Source organism: Musca autumnalis, unplaced genomic scaffold (assembly GCF_047663935.1).
Source record: "Musca autumnalis isolate F117 unplaced genomic scaffold, ASM4766393v1 scaffold_4, whole genome shotgun sequence".
NCBI lineage: Eukaryota > Metazoa > Arthropoda > Insecta > Diptera > Muscidae > Musca > Musca autumnalis.
The window spans coordinates 228,389,556-228,403,149 of NW_027411977.1; the positions used below are offsets into that span (position 1 = coordinate 228,389,556).

Consider the following 13,594-nt stretch of genomic DNA (forward strand, 5'->3'; position numbering starts at 1 on the left):
AAACTAGCAATTCACAGTAATGCCTTATTTTGACGTTTAAGGCCTGCGTACATAAGCTGCCTTACCTGCTTACCTTGCTTACTTCTGATAAAAGAATAAAAAAGAAAAGGGCAACCCAGTTCGAAATTTTCTCGGCCTTCTTTATTCTTTTATTTTTATTATGTCAAAAATGAAGCAGGAAAGCAAGGCAATTATTATTATTGTTATCGATGTAACACCTTCTTATGCTTGGTTTACATTCGGCGTCGTTTCGTGATTTCGAAGGCGTTTCGTGATTTCGCGTGGAATCATGCAAAATTTATCATGATTTCACGTACAAAAACGAAATCATCTTATTTCGTGATTTCATCGAAATCAACATCGAAATCACAGTACACATGATATACAACCCTGTTTTTGCCTAAAAAAGTACCAAAAGTTGTAACACTTTTTACGTATCACAATAAACAAGGTAGATGGTCAATTACTGCAACAAACACTTTTCAATCTGTCAATTTTTTTTGTTATTGTAAATAAATTGTACAAAAACGTAAACAAAAAATTTGACATATTGAAAAATTTTTGGCCAAAATAGAGTTGTTGTAAGAGTGTTTGTTATTATGTTTGTATGTTCATTCTTCTGTTCAATCTGGCTCTGGGTCTATATCCAGTTCCAGAAAAGTGGCTGCTTCGATGGGATGTAACCACAGATCCACTGGAGTTAGATAAGTAGGTTTGGCTGGGCAGTTGAAAAGGTGTTTTGTGTCGTGCGGGCCCATGCCACATACTGGGAAGATGTCTTGCACGGCGCGGTTGATTTTCGCCCAATAAGAATTTAGGCGACTGCAATATCCCGAGCGTAGTTGAGCAAAAACAACTCTAGTTTGTCGCGGCAGCTGACGCTCCTCAGCTGCAATAGATGGGGGATGTATTTCGAGGACTTTATTCACACTATAATTGCTTAAGGCAACTGCATCCGTGTGAATACTATTCAAACCTGCTTGATATGCTTGTTGATCTAGGGGTTCTCTCCTGTATCGTTGGACCTCTCCCTCTAGAGCATGGTTATCCTTCGTGATCTGCCTGAATGTGTCGGGCCTACCCACAAGATGGTTATTGGGATGGCTCGCACGGTAACAAACAAGCAACGAAAGCATCTCATTGTGTTGCTTTACTGGAAGAATCGTTGCCTCCTCATGTAGATGATCCACTGAAGATTTGAGGAGTCACCCTGTTGCTGTTCTCAGGGCGGCATTCTGGCAAGATTGAATCTTTTTCCATAATCTCGGGGACCAGACTGGCGCCGCATAGCTTACCACAGACGGACCTATCGTGTTATATGGGGTCAAGAAGGTTTCTTTATCTGCCCCCTAAAGCTGCCGGCTAGGGACTTGAGGACCTTGTTCCTACTTTTTAGTTTGTCGCCGATAGCTGTGGCGTGCGCGCACGGCGTGAAAGTAGTGTTGAATGTGACCACTAAAATTTTGGGGCAGTTTGTGGCCGGAATTCTGCTACCGTCGACCACGACGTTCAATTCTCTTCAAAACTGCGCTGTCCATGTGGTGAACAGAGTGGCTGTTGATTTTGTGGCGGAAATCTGCATAAAAAAGTTGTTGTTGTTGTGCTACTTATGTGACCTGGTAAATGGACCTTGATTTTTGGCTCACTGTTCTTCTTTAGACATATTACAGAAAATGTAGCATACTTTAAGGCGATAATTTGCTTTGAATATTAAAAAAATAAGTTGTTCATCCTTTTCTAAACTAAAGTCACCACAGTTTATACAGTTGGCCATTCAGCCCAAACTAGTTAGCCCTGACTATTTAGTTTGCTGTCAAATACATTATTGTGACATAAAATACAAAGGAAATCAAATCACAATAATGAACAATCTATTATGTTTATTGTCAAATGTTGTTAACAGAACTCTGAATGGCCAACTGTATAAACTGTGAAAGTCACATATTATTTGATCAAAATTTCCATTTTTAAAGAAAACTTTCATAAATCTAGCATGTGGCCTGGTAACTTCATTCAATTCTTGGCATATTTCAATTACTATTGTGAATGATATGTAAATATGATGAATATTCACTATTTTGTTTACATTTTTGCAACGGAATGACTATCACATTTCTTCTTTATACACATTACAAAAAACATAGCATACTTTAAGGAGATATTTTGCTTTGAATAGTAAAAATAACTTTTAAAGTATATTTTTTTAGAAATGCTGTAGCACTGTGTTATTATTAAGTAATTGTATTTTTCATATACTTTGATTTCATTTGCAGTTTTGTGGTTTCGTTTTTGTTTTTGATTTAAAAGGTTATGTTTTAAAAACTAAAAACAATTAAACAAAATATTACAATTATACATAAATTATTTTATATATGGACACATATGAGGAATTATAATGGTAATAAGTATGTAATTAGCTTACAAACAATATTATGCACAAAAAATACGTATATTAAATAATAACAAAAAAAAAACTATACAGGTAAGCTGTATAAAAAACTTAAAATGGAGGTGTTTATTTGTTTAGAAGCAGACTATGGCGGCTGATTGAGATAATAAAAATTACTATATTTCATTTTAATAAATGTTGCACCTGTCTCTGCATTTGTAACCATTTTGTTTGTCATACTCCCTATAGCCTTTCATAGATAGTTATTAAACAACAAATAAAATATATAGCAATATAAAACACACACATATTACATACATTTCGTAACGTCATGACTAGTTTATAAATATGTAGTTAATTAACACGTTTTAGCACTGCTAAATAAAATAATTTTTTCTTCAATAGAATATTTAACAACTAAATAAATACTTTGACAGTAGTGGTTTTTTTGTTTTCTCTTCGTGGATTGAGGGGGTTTTGGAATTGTTCATCTATGTATGTGCCTTAGAAATACAATTGTCTAATTAATAGATACAAACAGGTGATTAGTAGTATATCATGGTAATTGGAAAATATTGTCGATGAACTGTGATACAGGCTGGGCGAAGAAGATATGTGGCGCCCTGAAAAAAGAGAAAATAACAAAAAAGTCAATTAATAGAAAATAATTATAAATTTTATTAAATAGAAAATATAAATATATTTTTTCTAAAATTAAGAGCATGTTTCACTATGTCGAAAGAAAATGATTGCGAACGAAAAACACCTAAACTTTAGTTTTCATGGCAATATTGACTTTTTGTGTTTGCTTTAAAACTACAAAATTTAAAAATCATACACTGGTTTAGTTGCTTTTCTTTCGTTTTCATTTTCGCTCGACATAGTGAAACAGGCTGTTAAGTCAGGTAACTAATCTAATAAATTTAAAATAGATTTCAAAATTTGTTTTCCTCAAAACAAATTCTTCTCTCTAATTCAACAATTATTAGCATTTATTTCGTTTTCTTTATTTTGTTTATTTGCCTATTAGAAATTTATAATTTATTTACATTGCCTCTTCTCTTTGAAGTCCATAAGTAGTTTATTTGCTCTTGAATGCTCTATTTAACACCTTCTATATAATTAAGTTAATAAACAAATAAAAGTATTATAGACATAAAAACATTAAAGCCATAAAAACCCCTCTAATTTGACACATGCTAATATAAAAAATGTGCTACATAACAACAAAACTTTAATTTAAACAAATCAAATTTTCTTAAAAAATAACATTTTTTGCTAATTTTAAGAACCGTAACATTTATTAGCACTTTTCAAATTCTCAAGAATATTTCTTGACTAATAAATAATTATCACAAATTTATTAAAAATTAAGTGAAGTGTGCAAATTGTTTATATTTCACAAAAAATTCTTTGATGTTTCATTATGAAAACATGATATTGAGCAGGTTTTGTAGGGGAAATCTTGATATTCACCAACATTTCAATAGGAAAATGTGATATTCTAAGAAATTTCAATTCAAACATTTGATAATCAGAAAGACTTCAACACAGGCGCATAATATTCAGGAAGTTTTTGTATGGAAATATGCCAGTCAGCAAGTTTCTTATATGGAAATATGTTATTCAGGAAGTTTCTATACGAAAACATTCTACTCTACATGTTAAATATGCGAAACACTGTTTTTTAGCAAGTTTCCAATACTAAATCATAATTTTCATTTATCAAAATATCCATTTTCAAAGAAAACTTGGATGAATTTGACTTGTGTTCTTACAACTTCACCCAATTCTAGGCATTCGTTTAAATTTTTGCTTCAGAATAGGTCCGTACGATAACTCAAAAGTTTGTACAAACTTTGAAGGAGTTTCAAGAATTTGCAAATATTTTTCTTGCGAAGTTATCGAACAGGCCTAATGTCTCCAATTGTTCTTCTCAAGCACATTTTCTTAAGTAAGGGTACACTATATTTAACCAAAAAGTAACCTCTTCTTAAGTAACCCTGCGTTTACAAATGACAGGATAGTTGACTTCATGTATTGATTGTCAAAATCCCACAACTTGCCTGTGTGACGTAGGCGTCCAGACAACTGCGAAAACAGTTGTAAAATTATGAATGAAAATCACCGATTTCTTTTTGTTTTCCGTTCACATATTTTGTTTTGTACATATTCTTTTGTTTTCAGCACATTTGAATTATCATCTCACTTCTTTTTCACAAAAATGTCAAAAATTTGTCAACCCGGCTGTCTGTGAAAAACTGATGGACAGCTGAGAGACAAACGACAAATGTATGCATGTGTTAGTAAATTAGAGTTGTATTTGAAGACAAACTGTCTGGTGTAAACGCCTAGTAAAGGCAGCTTTTTAAGGAAATGTACAGTTTTCATTAATTAAAGAACAATTTTCTAGAACAAAAGGAAAAATTACCCGTTTGATATAATTTTATCTTTACCATAATTCCAGTCATCAGTTTCATCCATCAACTATTCATTTTTTAAAGAAAATTCTCATTAATCTGACAGGTGGCCAGGCAGCATAATCCAGTTCTGTAGTGGGATTCTGTAACTCATTTTTGCTGTTACCGACAAAAATCGGTAAAATTAAATCGCAAAATTATGACTAAAACATAAAGAAAAGTTGGCATCACTGTTTGTGTCGGTAGAGGCTAGCGACTACTTTTTATTCATCGTTAACTTACCGAAAATTTTCGTTAATTATCGAAATTATAAGTATTTCAATTTTACCGACAATTATCGATAACAGCAAAAATGAGTTAAGGTAGAAACACAATTGGTCTGTTCCTTTACTTTTGAAAGTGGTAAAACCGACAAAAGTAGCAAAAGTTGTAATCTGCTTCCATATGAATTGTATGGTGTCTGAAGTAAAGGAACGCTTTTGGAGTGAAAAGTTGTAAAACTTGAAGATTCTTGCACGTAAAGGAACAGAGCTAATGAAATACGCCGCTTTTTCACGCTCAGTTTCATGTAAATGATTAAAGGCCAAGTACTACCCAATTCAAATGAATTAGGCAGCATTTGAATTAGGTAGTACTTGGCCTTTAATCTTTTACATGAAACTGAGCGTGAAAAAGCGGCGTATTTCATTCTGTTCACACCTTTACAGAATCCCACTTGTGTAGTAGGATTCTATAACTCATTTTTGCTGTTATCGATAATTGTCGGTAAAATTAAAATGCTTATAATTTCGATAACTAACGAAAATTTTCGGTAAGTTAACGATGAATAAAAAGTAGTCGCTAGCCTCTACTGACACAAACAGTGATGCAACTTTTTACCGATTTTTGTCGGTAACAGCAAAAATGAGGTACAGAATCCCACTACTGGTCATATCAATTGCTATTGTGAATGATGTGTAATGCTTGGTTTACATTTACGAAATCCACTCGATTTCAACTGTCAATTCCATAGCTCAAACGTCAACTGAAATCTCATCTGGACTTCATTTGACGTTTAACCTATGGATTTGACAGTTGAAATCGAGTGGATTTCGTAAATGTAAACCAAGCATAAAAGTTAATTTTTTGCAAGGAATGTCAAGTTAGTGGGTTTCCCGCTTCATGTGGTGAATTTTGACGTACAAAAACCATTGTTTAAGCTGGAATGTCAACAGTTCCGAGGTAAAAATTGCTACAGATCTATGGTCTGTAGCGCCTTTACCTCAGAGCAGCATCCCTGAATATATGGAATATATCTTATTGTTCTTCTTTAGGCATATTAACAAAAAATGATAGAATTATAGACTGTGGATAGAATACTTATAGGCTATTATTTGTTTTGATTAGTAAAAATATGAAACCGTTCTACTTGGCAATTTTTTTTTGTAATAAAACGTGTATTCGGCAAGTTTTCGATGTCTTATGCCTCACGCTGAATCTTGCACTAAAAACTTTCCCATTTTATAGGGGTTCTTAAATCGAGTTACCCACTACAGCATTTTAATAAAATTACTCTAATTAGAGTAAAGGCCTGCGTACATATGCTGCCTTGCGTGATTGCCTTGCTTTCCTGCTTCATTTCTGGCATAATAAAAATAAAAGAATAAAGAAGGCCGAGCAAATTTCGAACTGGGTTGCCCTTTTCTTTTTTATTCTTTTATCAGAAGGAAGCAAGGTAAGCAGGCAAGGCAGCTTATGTACTCAGCCGTTAAAGGCTTCGACACACAAGAAGCATGACATTTGGTCTGTTCCTTTACTTTTGAAAATGGTAAATCCGGCAAAAGTAGCAAAAGTTGTGAACTGCTCTCATATGAATTGTATGGTGTCAGAAGTAAAGGAACGCTTTTCGAGTAAAAAGTGGTAAAACTTGAAGATTCTTGCACGTAAAGGAACAGAGCTATTCTTGCTGAAGTCATCTATATTAATAAAAGAGTAGAGTGACTGATTCACTGACTGACTGACTGATTGATTCATCAACGCCCAGACGAAACGGCTGAAGCTAGAATCCTGAAATTTTGGGTGTGGATCACTCTTGGTCCGAAGGGGTCAGATAAGGCTGGGTTTTTGGAAATTCGAACCGGAAGGGTACGAAAAGTACTAAAAGGTACTAAATATGGTACCGTTTGTATTTGGCGAACCGGTAGAGCTAGAACTTTGAAATTTGGAATGAAGGTTACTGATGGAGTGTAGGAAAGATGCACTAAAGGGTTTTTAGAAATTCGAACTATAAGTGTACGAAAAGTACTAAAGTGTACTAAATTTGGTGCCAATTCGTACTTTGTGAACGAATAAAGGTTATAGGTTGAAATTTGGTGTGAGAATCAAGGTTAAAAGGTACAGTTGACATAAGGAGGTGGTTTAGGAAAAGTGTACACATGTGTACGAAAAGTACTAAATGGTACTAAATTTGGTACAATAATGATTTGAGCGAACGGATAGAGCTGGAATCCTGAAATTTGGGTTAAGGCTGCTGTTAGAGAGTAGAATGGAAGTAGTTTTGATAATTCGTACTTATGAGTATGACAAGTAGTCCATATTTACATTAGGCAATTTTCCTTGAAGCAATTGTCAGTTTGTCGGTGAGAGAGGGTGTTGAGAGGCAAAGGGTTACCATATGCCTCACCTCTCTCACCTTCAAACTGACAATTGCCAAAAGGAAAATTGCCTAATATAAATATGGACTTACTAAATGGTACTACATTTTGTACAATTTGGATTTAGGTTGAGCGGATAGAGCTGGAATCCGGAAATTTTGAATTAAGACTGCAGTTGGAGGGTAGAATGGAAGTAGTTTTGAAAATTCGTACTTATGGGTACGAAAAGTACTAAATGATACTAAAATTGGTACAATTATAATTTAGGCGAACGGATAGAGCTGGGATCCTGAAACTTGAATTAGAGAGTAGAAGGGAAGCAGTTTTGAAAATTCGTACTTATGGGTACGCAAAGTACTAAATGGTTCTAAATTTGGTACAATTACAATTTGGGCGAACGGATAGAGCTGGAATCCTGAAATTTGAGTTAAGGCTGCTGTTAGAGAGTAGAATGGAAGTAGTTTTGAAAATTCGTACTTTTGAGTACGACAAGTAGTCCACATTTACATTAGGCAATTTTCTTTGAAGCAATTGTCAGTTTGTCGGTGAGAGAGGGTGTTGAGAGGCAAAAGGTTACCATATGCCTCACCTCTCTCACCTTCAAACTAACAATTGCCGAAAGGAAAATTGCCTAATATAAATATGGACTTACTAAATGGTACTACATTTTGTACAATTTGGATTTAGGTTGAGCGGATAGAGCTGGAGTCCGGAAATTTTGAATTAAGGCTGCAGTTGGAGGGTAGAATGGAAGTAGTTTTGAAAATTCGTACTTATGGGTACGAGAAGTACTAAATGGTACTAAATTTGGTACAATTACGATTTGGGTGAACGGATGGAGCTGGAGAGTAGAACGGAAGTAGTTTTGAAAATTCGTACTTATGGGTACGAAAAGTACTAAATGATACTAAAATTGGTACAATTATAATTTAGGCGAACTGATAGAGCTGGAATCCTGAAATTTGTATTAAGGCTGATGTTAGAGAGTAGAATGGAAGTAGTTTTGAAAATTCGTACTTATGGGTACGAGAGGTACTAAATGGTACTAAATTTGGTAGAATTACGATTTGGGCGAACGGATAGAGCTGGAATCCTGAAATTTTGAATTAAGATTGATGTTGTAGTATGGAGACAATTTGGAAATTCGTTCTTATGGGTTACGAAAAGTAATAAATTTCGTACAATTAAGATTTGGGTCAGCGGATAGAGCTGAATTTCTGAAATTTGGAATAAAATTTGCTGCTGGAGTATAAGACTGGCTACTGTTGGATTGTAGAATGGAAGTTGTTTTGAAAATTTGTACTTAAGTTTACGAAAAGTACTAAGTGGAACTAAATTTGGATTTAGGGTGAACGGATAGAGCCCTGAAATTTCGAATTAACATTGATGTTAGAGTATGGGATTGAGATAATTTGGAAATTCGTACTTCGTAGGCTACATTTGGAGTGTAAAATGGAAGTAGTTTTGAAAATTCGTATTTATGAGTACAAAAAGTACCAAATTTGGATTTGGGTGAACGAACAGAGCTGGAATAATGACATTTAAAATTAAGCTTGCTGTTGGGGTGTAAGATGGAGTTAGTTTTGGAAATTCGTACTTAGGGATACGAAAAGCAATACTTTTGGTATAATTTGGATTTGGGTGAACGGATAGACCTAGAATCCTGAAATGTGTTATTGAGATTTCTGTTGGAGTGTAGGATTGTGGTAGTTTTGGAAATTCGTACTTATGGGAACGAAAAGTACTAAATTTGGTACAATTGGGATTTGGAATCTGGAAACCTTGAAATTAGAATTGAGATTACTGTTGGAGTATAGGATTAAGGTAGTTTTGGAAATTCGTACTTATGGGTACGAAAATTACTAAATTTGGTACAGGTGAATTTGGTAAGACTACGGTTGGAGTATAGGATTGAGACATGAAGGTAGTTTTGGAAATTCGAACTTATGGGCACGAATCCTGTTATTGGAATTAAGATTTCACCAGTAATTAATTAATTATACCAGTGAAGGATTGAGGCAGTTTTGGAAAATCGAACTATTGGGTGTAGGGACAGTGCTGGAATCGGTATTTTTTGGATTTAGAGTATTGCTGTGCAATGTTGGTCTCGCTGTTAATTTTCAGTGCTCGGCATTTCCATATTATATATTGTTTATATGTTTTTTATATCCTTTCCGCATACGAAGTAGCGGGCACTTTGCTAGTATCTGATAAAAGACTAAATACCAAGTTCGACCTAATTCAAATGTGATTCTGAAATATTTTTATTAGGAAGAACTTGGTCGTTGGTTTTTTATCAGATATGACTTCTGCAAGAATGACATGCTTCTTATGTGTCGAGGCCTTTACTCGACGTAAGAGCGCAGAATTTTATTTCGCCGTGTGCTGGGGCTATGCGAAGAGAGGCTACTCGGCAAGTTTTTTTGTACAAAAATGAAAAATGCCTATTCAGCTACTTTTCTATAATAAAAATACCTCTTCGGTTACTTTTCTATACGAAAAATACCTATTCAGCAACTTGATTGATTTCATTGAAAAAATTTCATGAACTTAGGCGTGCTTAAATTGAGTTCCTCACTACAGCAATTTCGTGATGTTACTCTACTATGATCTAGGGACACATAATTTCATGAAATTTGTTCGATGAAATCACTCTAGTGTGGACCGGGACTACCAATTCAGCTACTTTTCGATACAAAAATCTTTATTCGGCTAATTTCTATACGAATAGTACCTACTGATCTTTTGCTATACCAAAAATACATATCGTCACCATAACTGCCCGAAGACGTAGCCCACAAAATCAAAACTTTACAGGAGAAGCAAAAAAAATTAAAAACTGTTTTATGGAATATAATTCTTACGAGGGCGAGTATTCGGGTTATTATCAATCCTATACGAATGGGAGTTATAAATGAAACCAAAACAGCGGAAACGCTTGGTTTTGGGATCCGTCATTACAACAAAATCTGCAATATCAACGCATTTTCCGAAATGCAATTTCCTGAATAGGATCGTTGTTTTTGAACGTAGAAGCTTGAAATTTTGCCAGACCATGTATTTTTACTTTATGTATCAGATCCCATCAAAAAACGAGTTCGATTTGCGTGTAGGTTTCGTCTTCGGGCATTTTTGGTGACGATATTCAGCTTCATTTTTACACCAAAAATATCTATTCAGCTACTTTTTTATACCAAAAATACCAACTATGCTAGTTTTTTATACCAAAAAATCTTATTCATCTACTTTTTTATACCAAAAGTTTGTATTCACCTACTTTTTATACCCTCAGCCTTTAGGCTCATCGAAATAATGGTATGTATGTTTGGACGAAATGTGTTTCAGACAATTTGGAGTTGATTTTGCAATGTCCGTCCGTCTGTCTGGCTGGCTGGAGCGCACGATAACTCTCGAAGGGATAAACCGATTCGGTTAAAATTTTGGCTTTCGTAATATTTTACCCAAACTTAGTTTAAGTTCGAAGATGGTCTATATCGGTCCACTCCTTCCGGTACCTCCCCCACAAAGGTTCCAAAATGTTCGGAAAATTTGTGGGCATGCTAACTCTTGAAGGGAGTAACCGTTTTAGTCCATACTTTGCACATCGTGAAATTTCTACCAGACTTAGATGAGGTTCCAATATGGACCCAATCGGCACACTCCTTCGGGTACCTCCCACACAAAATTTCGGATAAGATCAGTTTAGGGCCTGCTCTCGAATTGTTCTGATTTTTGTTGCAACAACTTGTATTCACTTCCCCCATACGACGGTACATGTTTCATCAGGGGCAAGTCTATACTTCCTGAGGAAATCGGTCCACTCATTCTGGTACCTCCCTCACAAAAGTTCTAAGTTTTTCGCTAAAATGGTGTGCACGGTAACTCTCGAAGGTAGTAACCGAGTTGGTCCATACTGTGCACATCGTAATATTTCTACGAGACATAGATTAGGTTCGAATAATATATATGTCAACTCCTTCGGGAGCCTGCCACACAAAATTTCCGAAAAGTGCAGTTTAAGAGCTGCTCTCGAATCCCTTTGATTTCTGTCGTAGCTATTTGTATTCGTTGTCCCCATTACGACGGAACAAGTTTTTTCAGAGGCAAGCCTATAGTTCCTGAGAAAATGACCCGAAAGCTGTAAAACCCCTACGACGTCAGTAGCTGGAGCGGACGGCAAGTTTCGAACGGATCTGCCGATTCGGTCTAAAGTTTGGCCATCGTAATATTTTACCTCCACCACAAAAGTTAAAAAAAATGTCACTAAAATGGTACGCACTATATCTCTAAAACGGGCATACCGATTTGGTCCAAGGGTATCTAAAGATCTCCTAATATTTTATCCAAATGTAGTTTAACTTCCAAAATGGTCCATATCGATCTTCTCTTTAGGGTTACTTCACACAGGCTGAGGGTATATCTATCTCTGTCGGCAAAGCCGACTGATACTTTTTTACTTGTTTATACCAAAAAATCTTATTCGTCTACTTTTTATACTAAAAATTTGTATTCAACTACTTTTTTATACCAAAATAAATATTTATCAACTTTTTTATACCGAAAATACTCACTCAGCTTCTTTTTTATACCAATAATACTTATTCAGCTACTTTTTTGTTCCAAAAATACCTATTCAGCTACTTTTGTATTCCAAAAAATACGTATTCTGCTTCTTTTTATAACAAAGAAACCTATTCGGCTACCATTTTATACCAATAATATATATTCAGCTACTTTTTTATATCAAAAGTACATATTCAGCTTCTGTTTTGTATCAAAATTACCTATTCAGTTACTTTCCAACACAAAAATCAATATTCGGCTAATTTTCTATACGAATAGTATATTTTCAGCCACTATTTTATACCAAAAATACATATTCAGCTACATTTGTATACCAAAAATATGTATTCAGCTGCATTTCTATACGAAAAATATATATTCAGCTGCTTTTTTTATACCAAAAATACCTATTCAGCTACTTATTTATACCAAAAATGCCTATTCAGCAACATTTCTATACGAAAGTACCTATTCAGCCAATTTTCTATTTTAAAACCAGATATTCAGCAACTTTTCTATGCCAAAAGTACCCAATCAGCAAGTTGCCTATACAAAACCTGATATTCAGCAAGTTTTCTATACGAAACCCTTTCTTTAAGTAAAAGTACAGTTTCTTTAAGCAAAAGTACCCTTTCATTAAGTAAAAGTGTAATTTCTTTGTGTAAAAGTGCTCTTTATTTAAGTAAAAGTACACTTTCATTAAGTAAAAAACCTTTCATTTAGTAAATGTATCCTTTCGTTAAGTAAATGAACCCTTTTATTAAGTAAAAGTAGCCTTTCTTTAAGTAAAAGTACCCTTTCTTTAAGTAAAAGTACCCTTTCTTTAAGTAAAAGTACCCTTTCTTTAAGTAAAAGTACCCTTTCTTTAAGTAAAAGTACCCTTTCTTTAAGTAAAAGTACCCTTTCTTTAAGTAAAAGTACCCTTTCTTTAAGTAAAAGTACCCTTTCTTTAAGTAAAAGTACCCTTTCTTTAAGTAAAAGTACCCTTTCTTTAAGTAAAAGTACCCTTTCTTTAAGTAAAAGTACCCTTTCTTTAAGTAAAAGTACCCTTTCTTTAAGTAAAAGTACCCTTTCTTTAAGTAAAAGTATCCTTTCTTTAAGTAAAAGTACCCTTTCTTTAAGTAAAAGTACCCTTTCTTTAAGTAAAAGTACCCTTTCTTTAAGTAAAAGTACCCTTTCTTTAAGTAAAAGTACCCTTTCTTTAAGTAAAAGTACCCTTTCTTTAAGTAAAAGTACCCTTTCTTTAAGTAAAAGTACCCTTTCTTTAACTAAAAGTACCCTTTCTTTAAGTAAAAGTACCCTTTCTTTAATTAAAAGTACCCTTTCTTTAATTAAAAGTACCCTTTCTTTAATTAAAAGTACCCTTTCTTTAATTAAAAGTACCCTTTCTTTAAGTAAAAGTACCCTTTCTTTAAGTAAAAGTACCCTTTCTTTAATTAAAAGTACCCTTTCTTTAAGTAAAAGTACCCTTTCTTTAAGTAAAAGTACCCTTTCTTTAAGTAAAAGTACCCTTTCTTTAAGTAAAAGTACCCTTTCTTTAAGTAAAAGTACCCTTTATTTAAGTAAAAGTACCCTTTCTTTAAGTAAAA

General features: G+C 34.1%; 1 protein-coding gene across 7 annotated transcripts in view; it reads right to left on the reverse strand.

Moving 5' to 3' along the window:
- Positions 1-2,266: 2,266 nt before the first annotated feature.
- Positions 2,267-13,594, reverse strand: part of LOC141402641 (uncharacterized) — a 95,691-nt gene continuing 84,363 nt past the window's right edge. For all 7 annotated transcript variants that reach the window (XM_073984337.1, XM_073984338.1, XM_073984333.1 and 4 more), the window contains exon 5: positions 2,267-3,012. In XM_073984337.1, the coding sequence (XP_073840438.1) occupies positions 2,894-3,012 (119 nt within the window). In that variant the 3' untranslated portion in view covers positions 2,267-2,893. The remainder of the gene's footprint in view (positions 3,013-13,594) is intronic.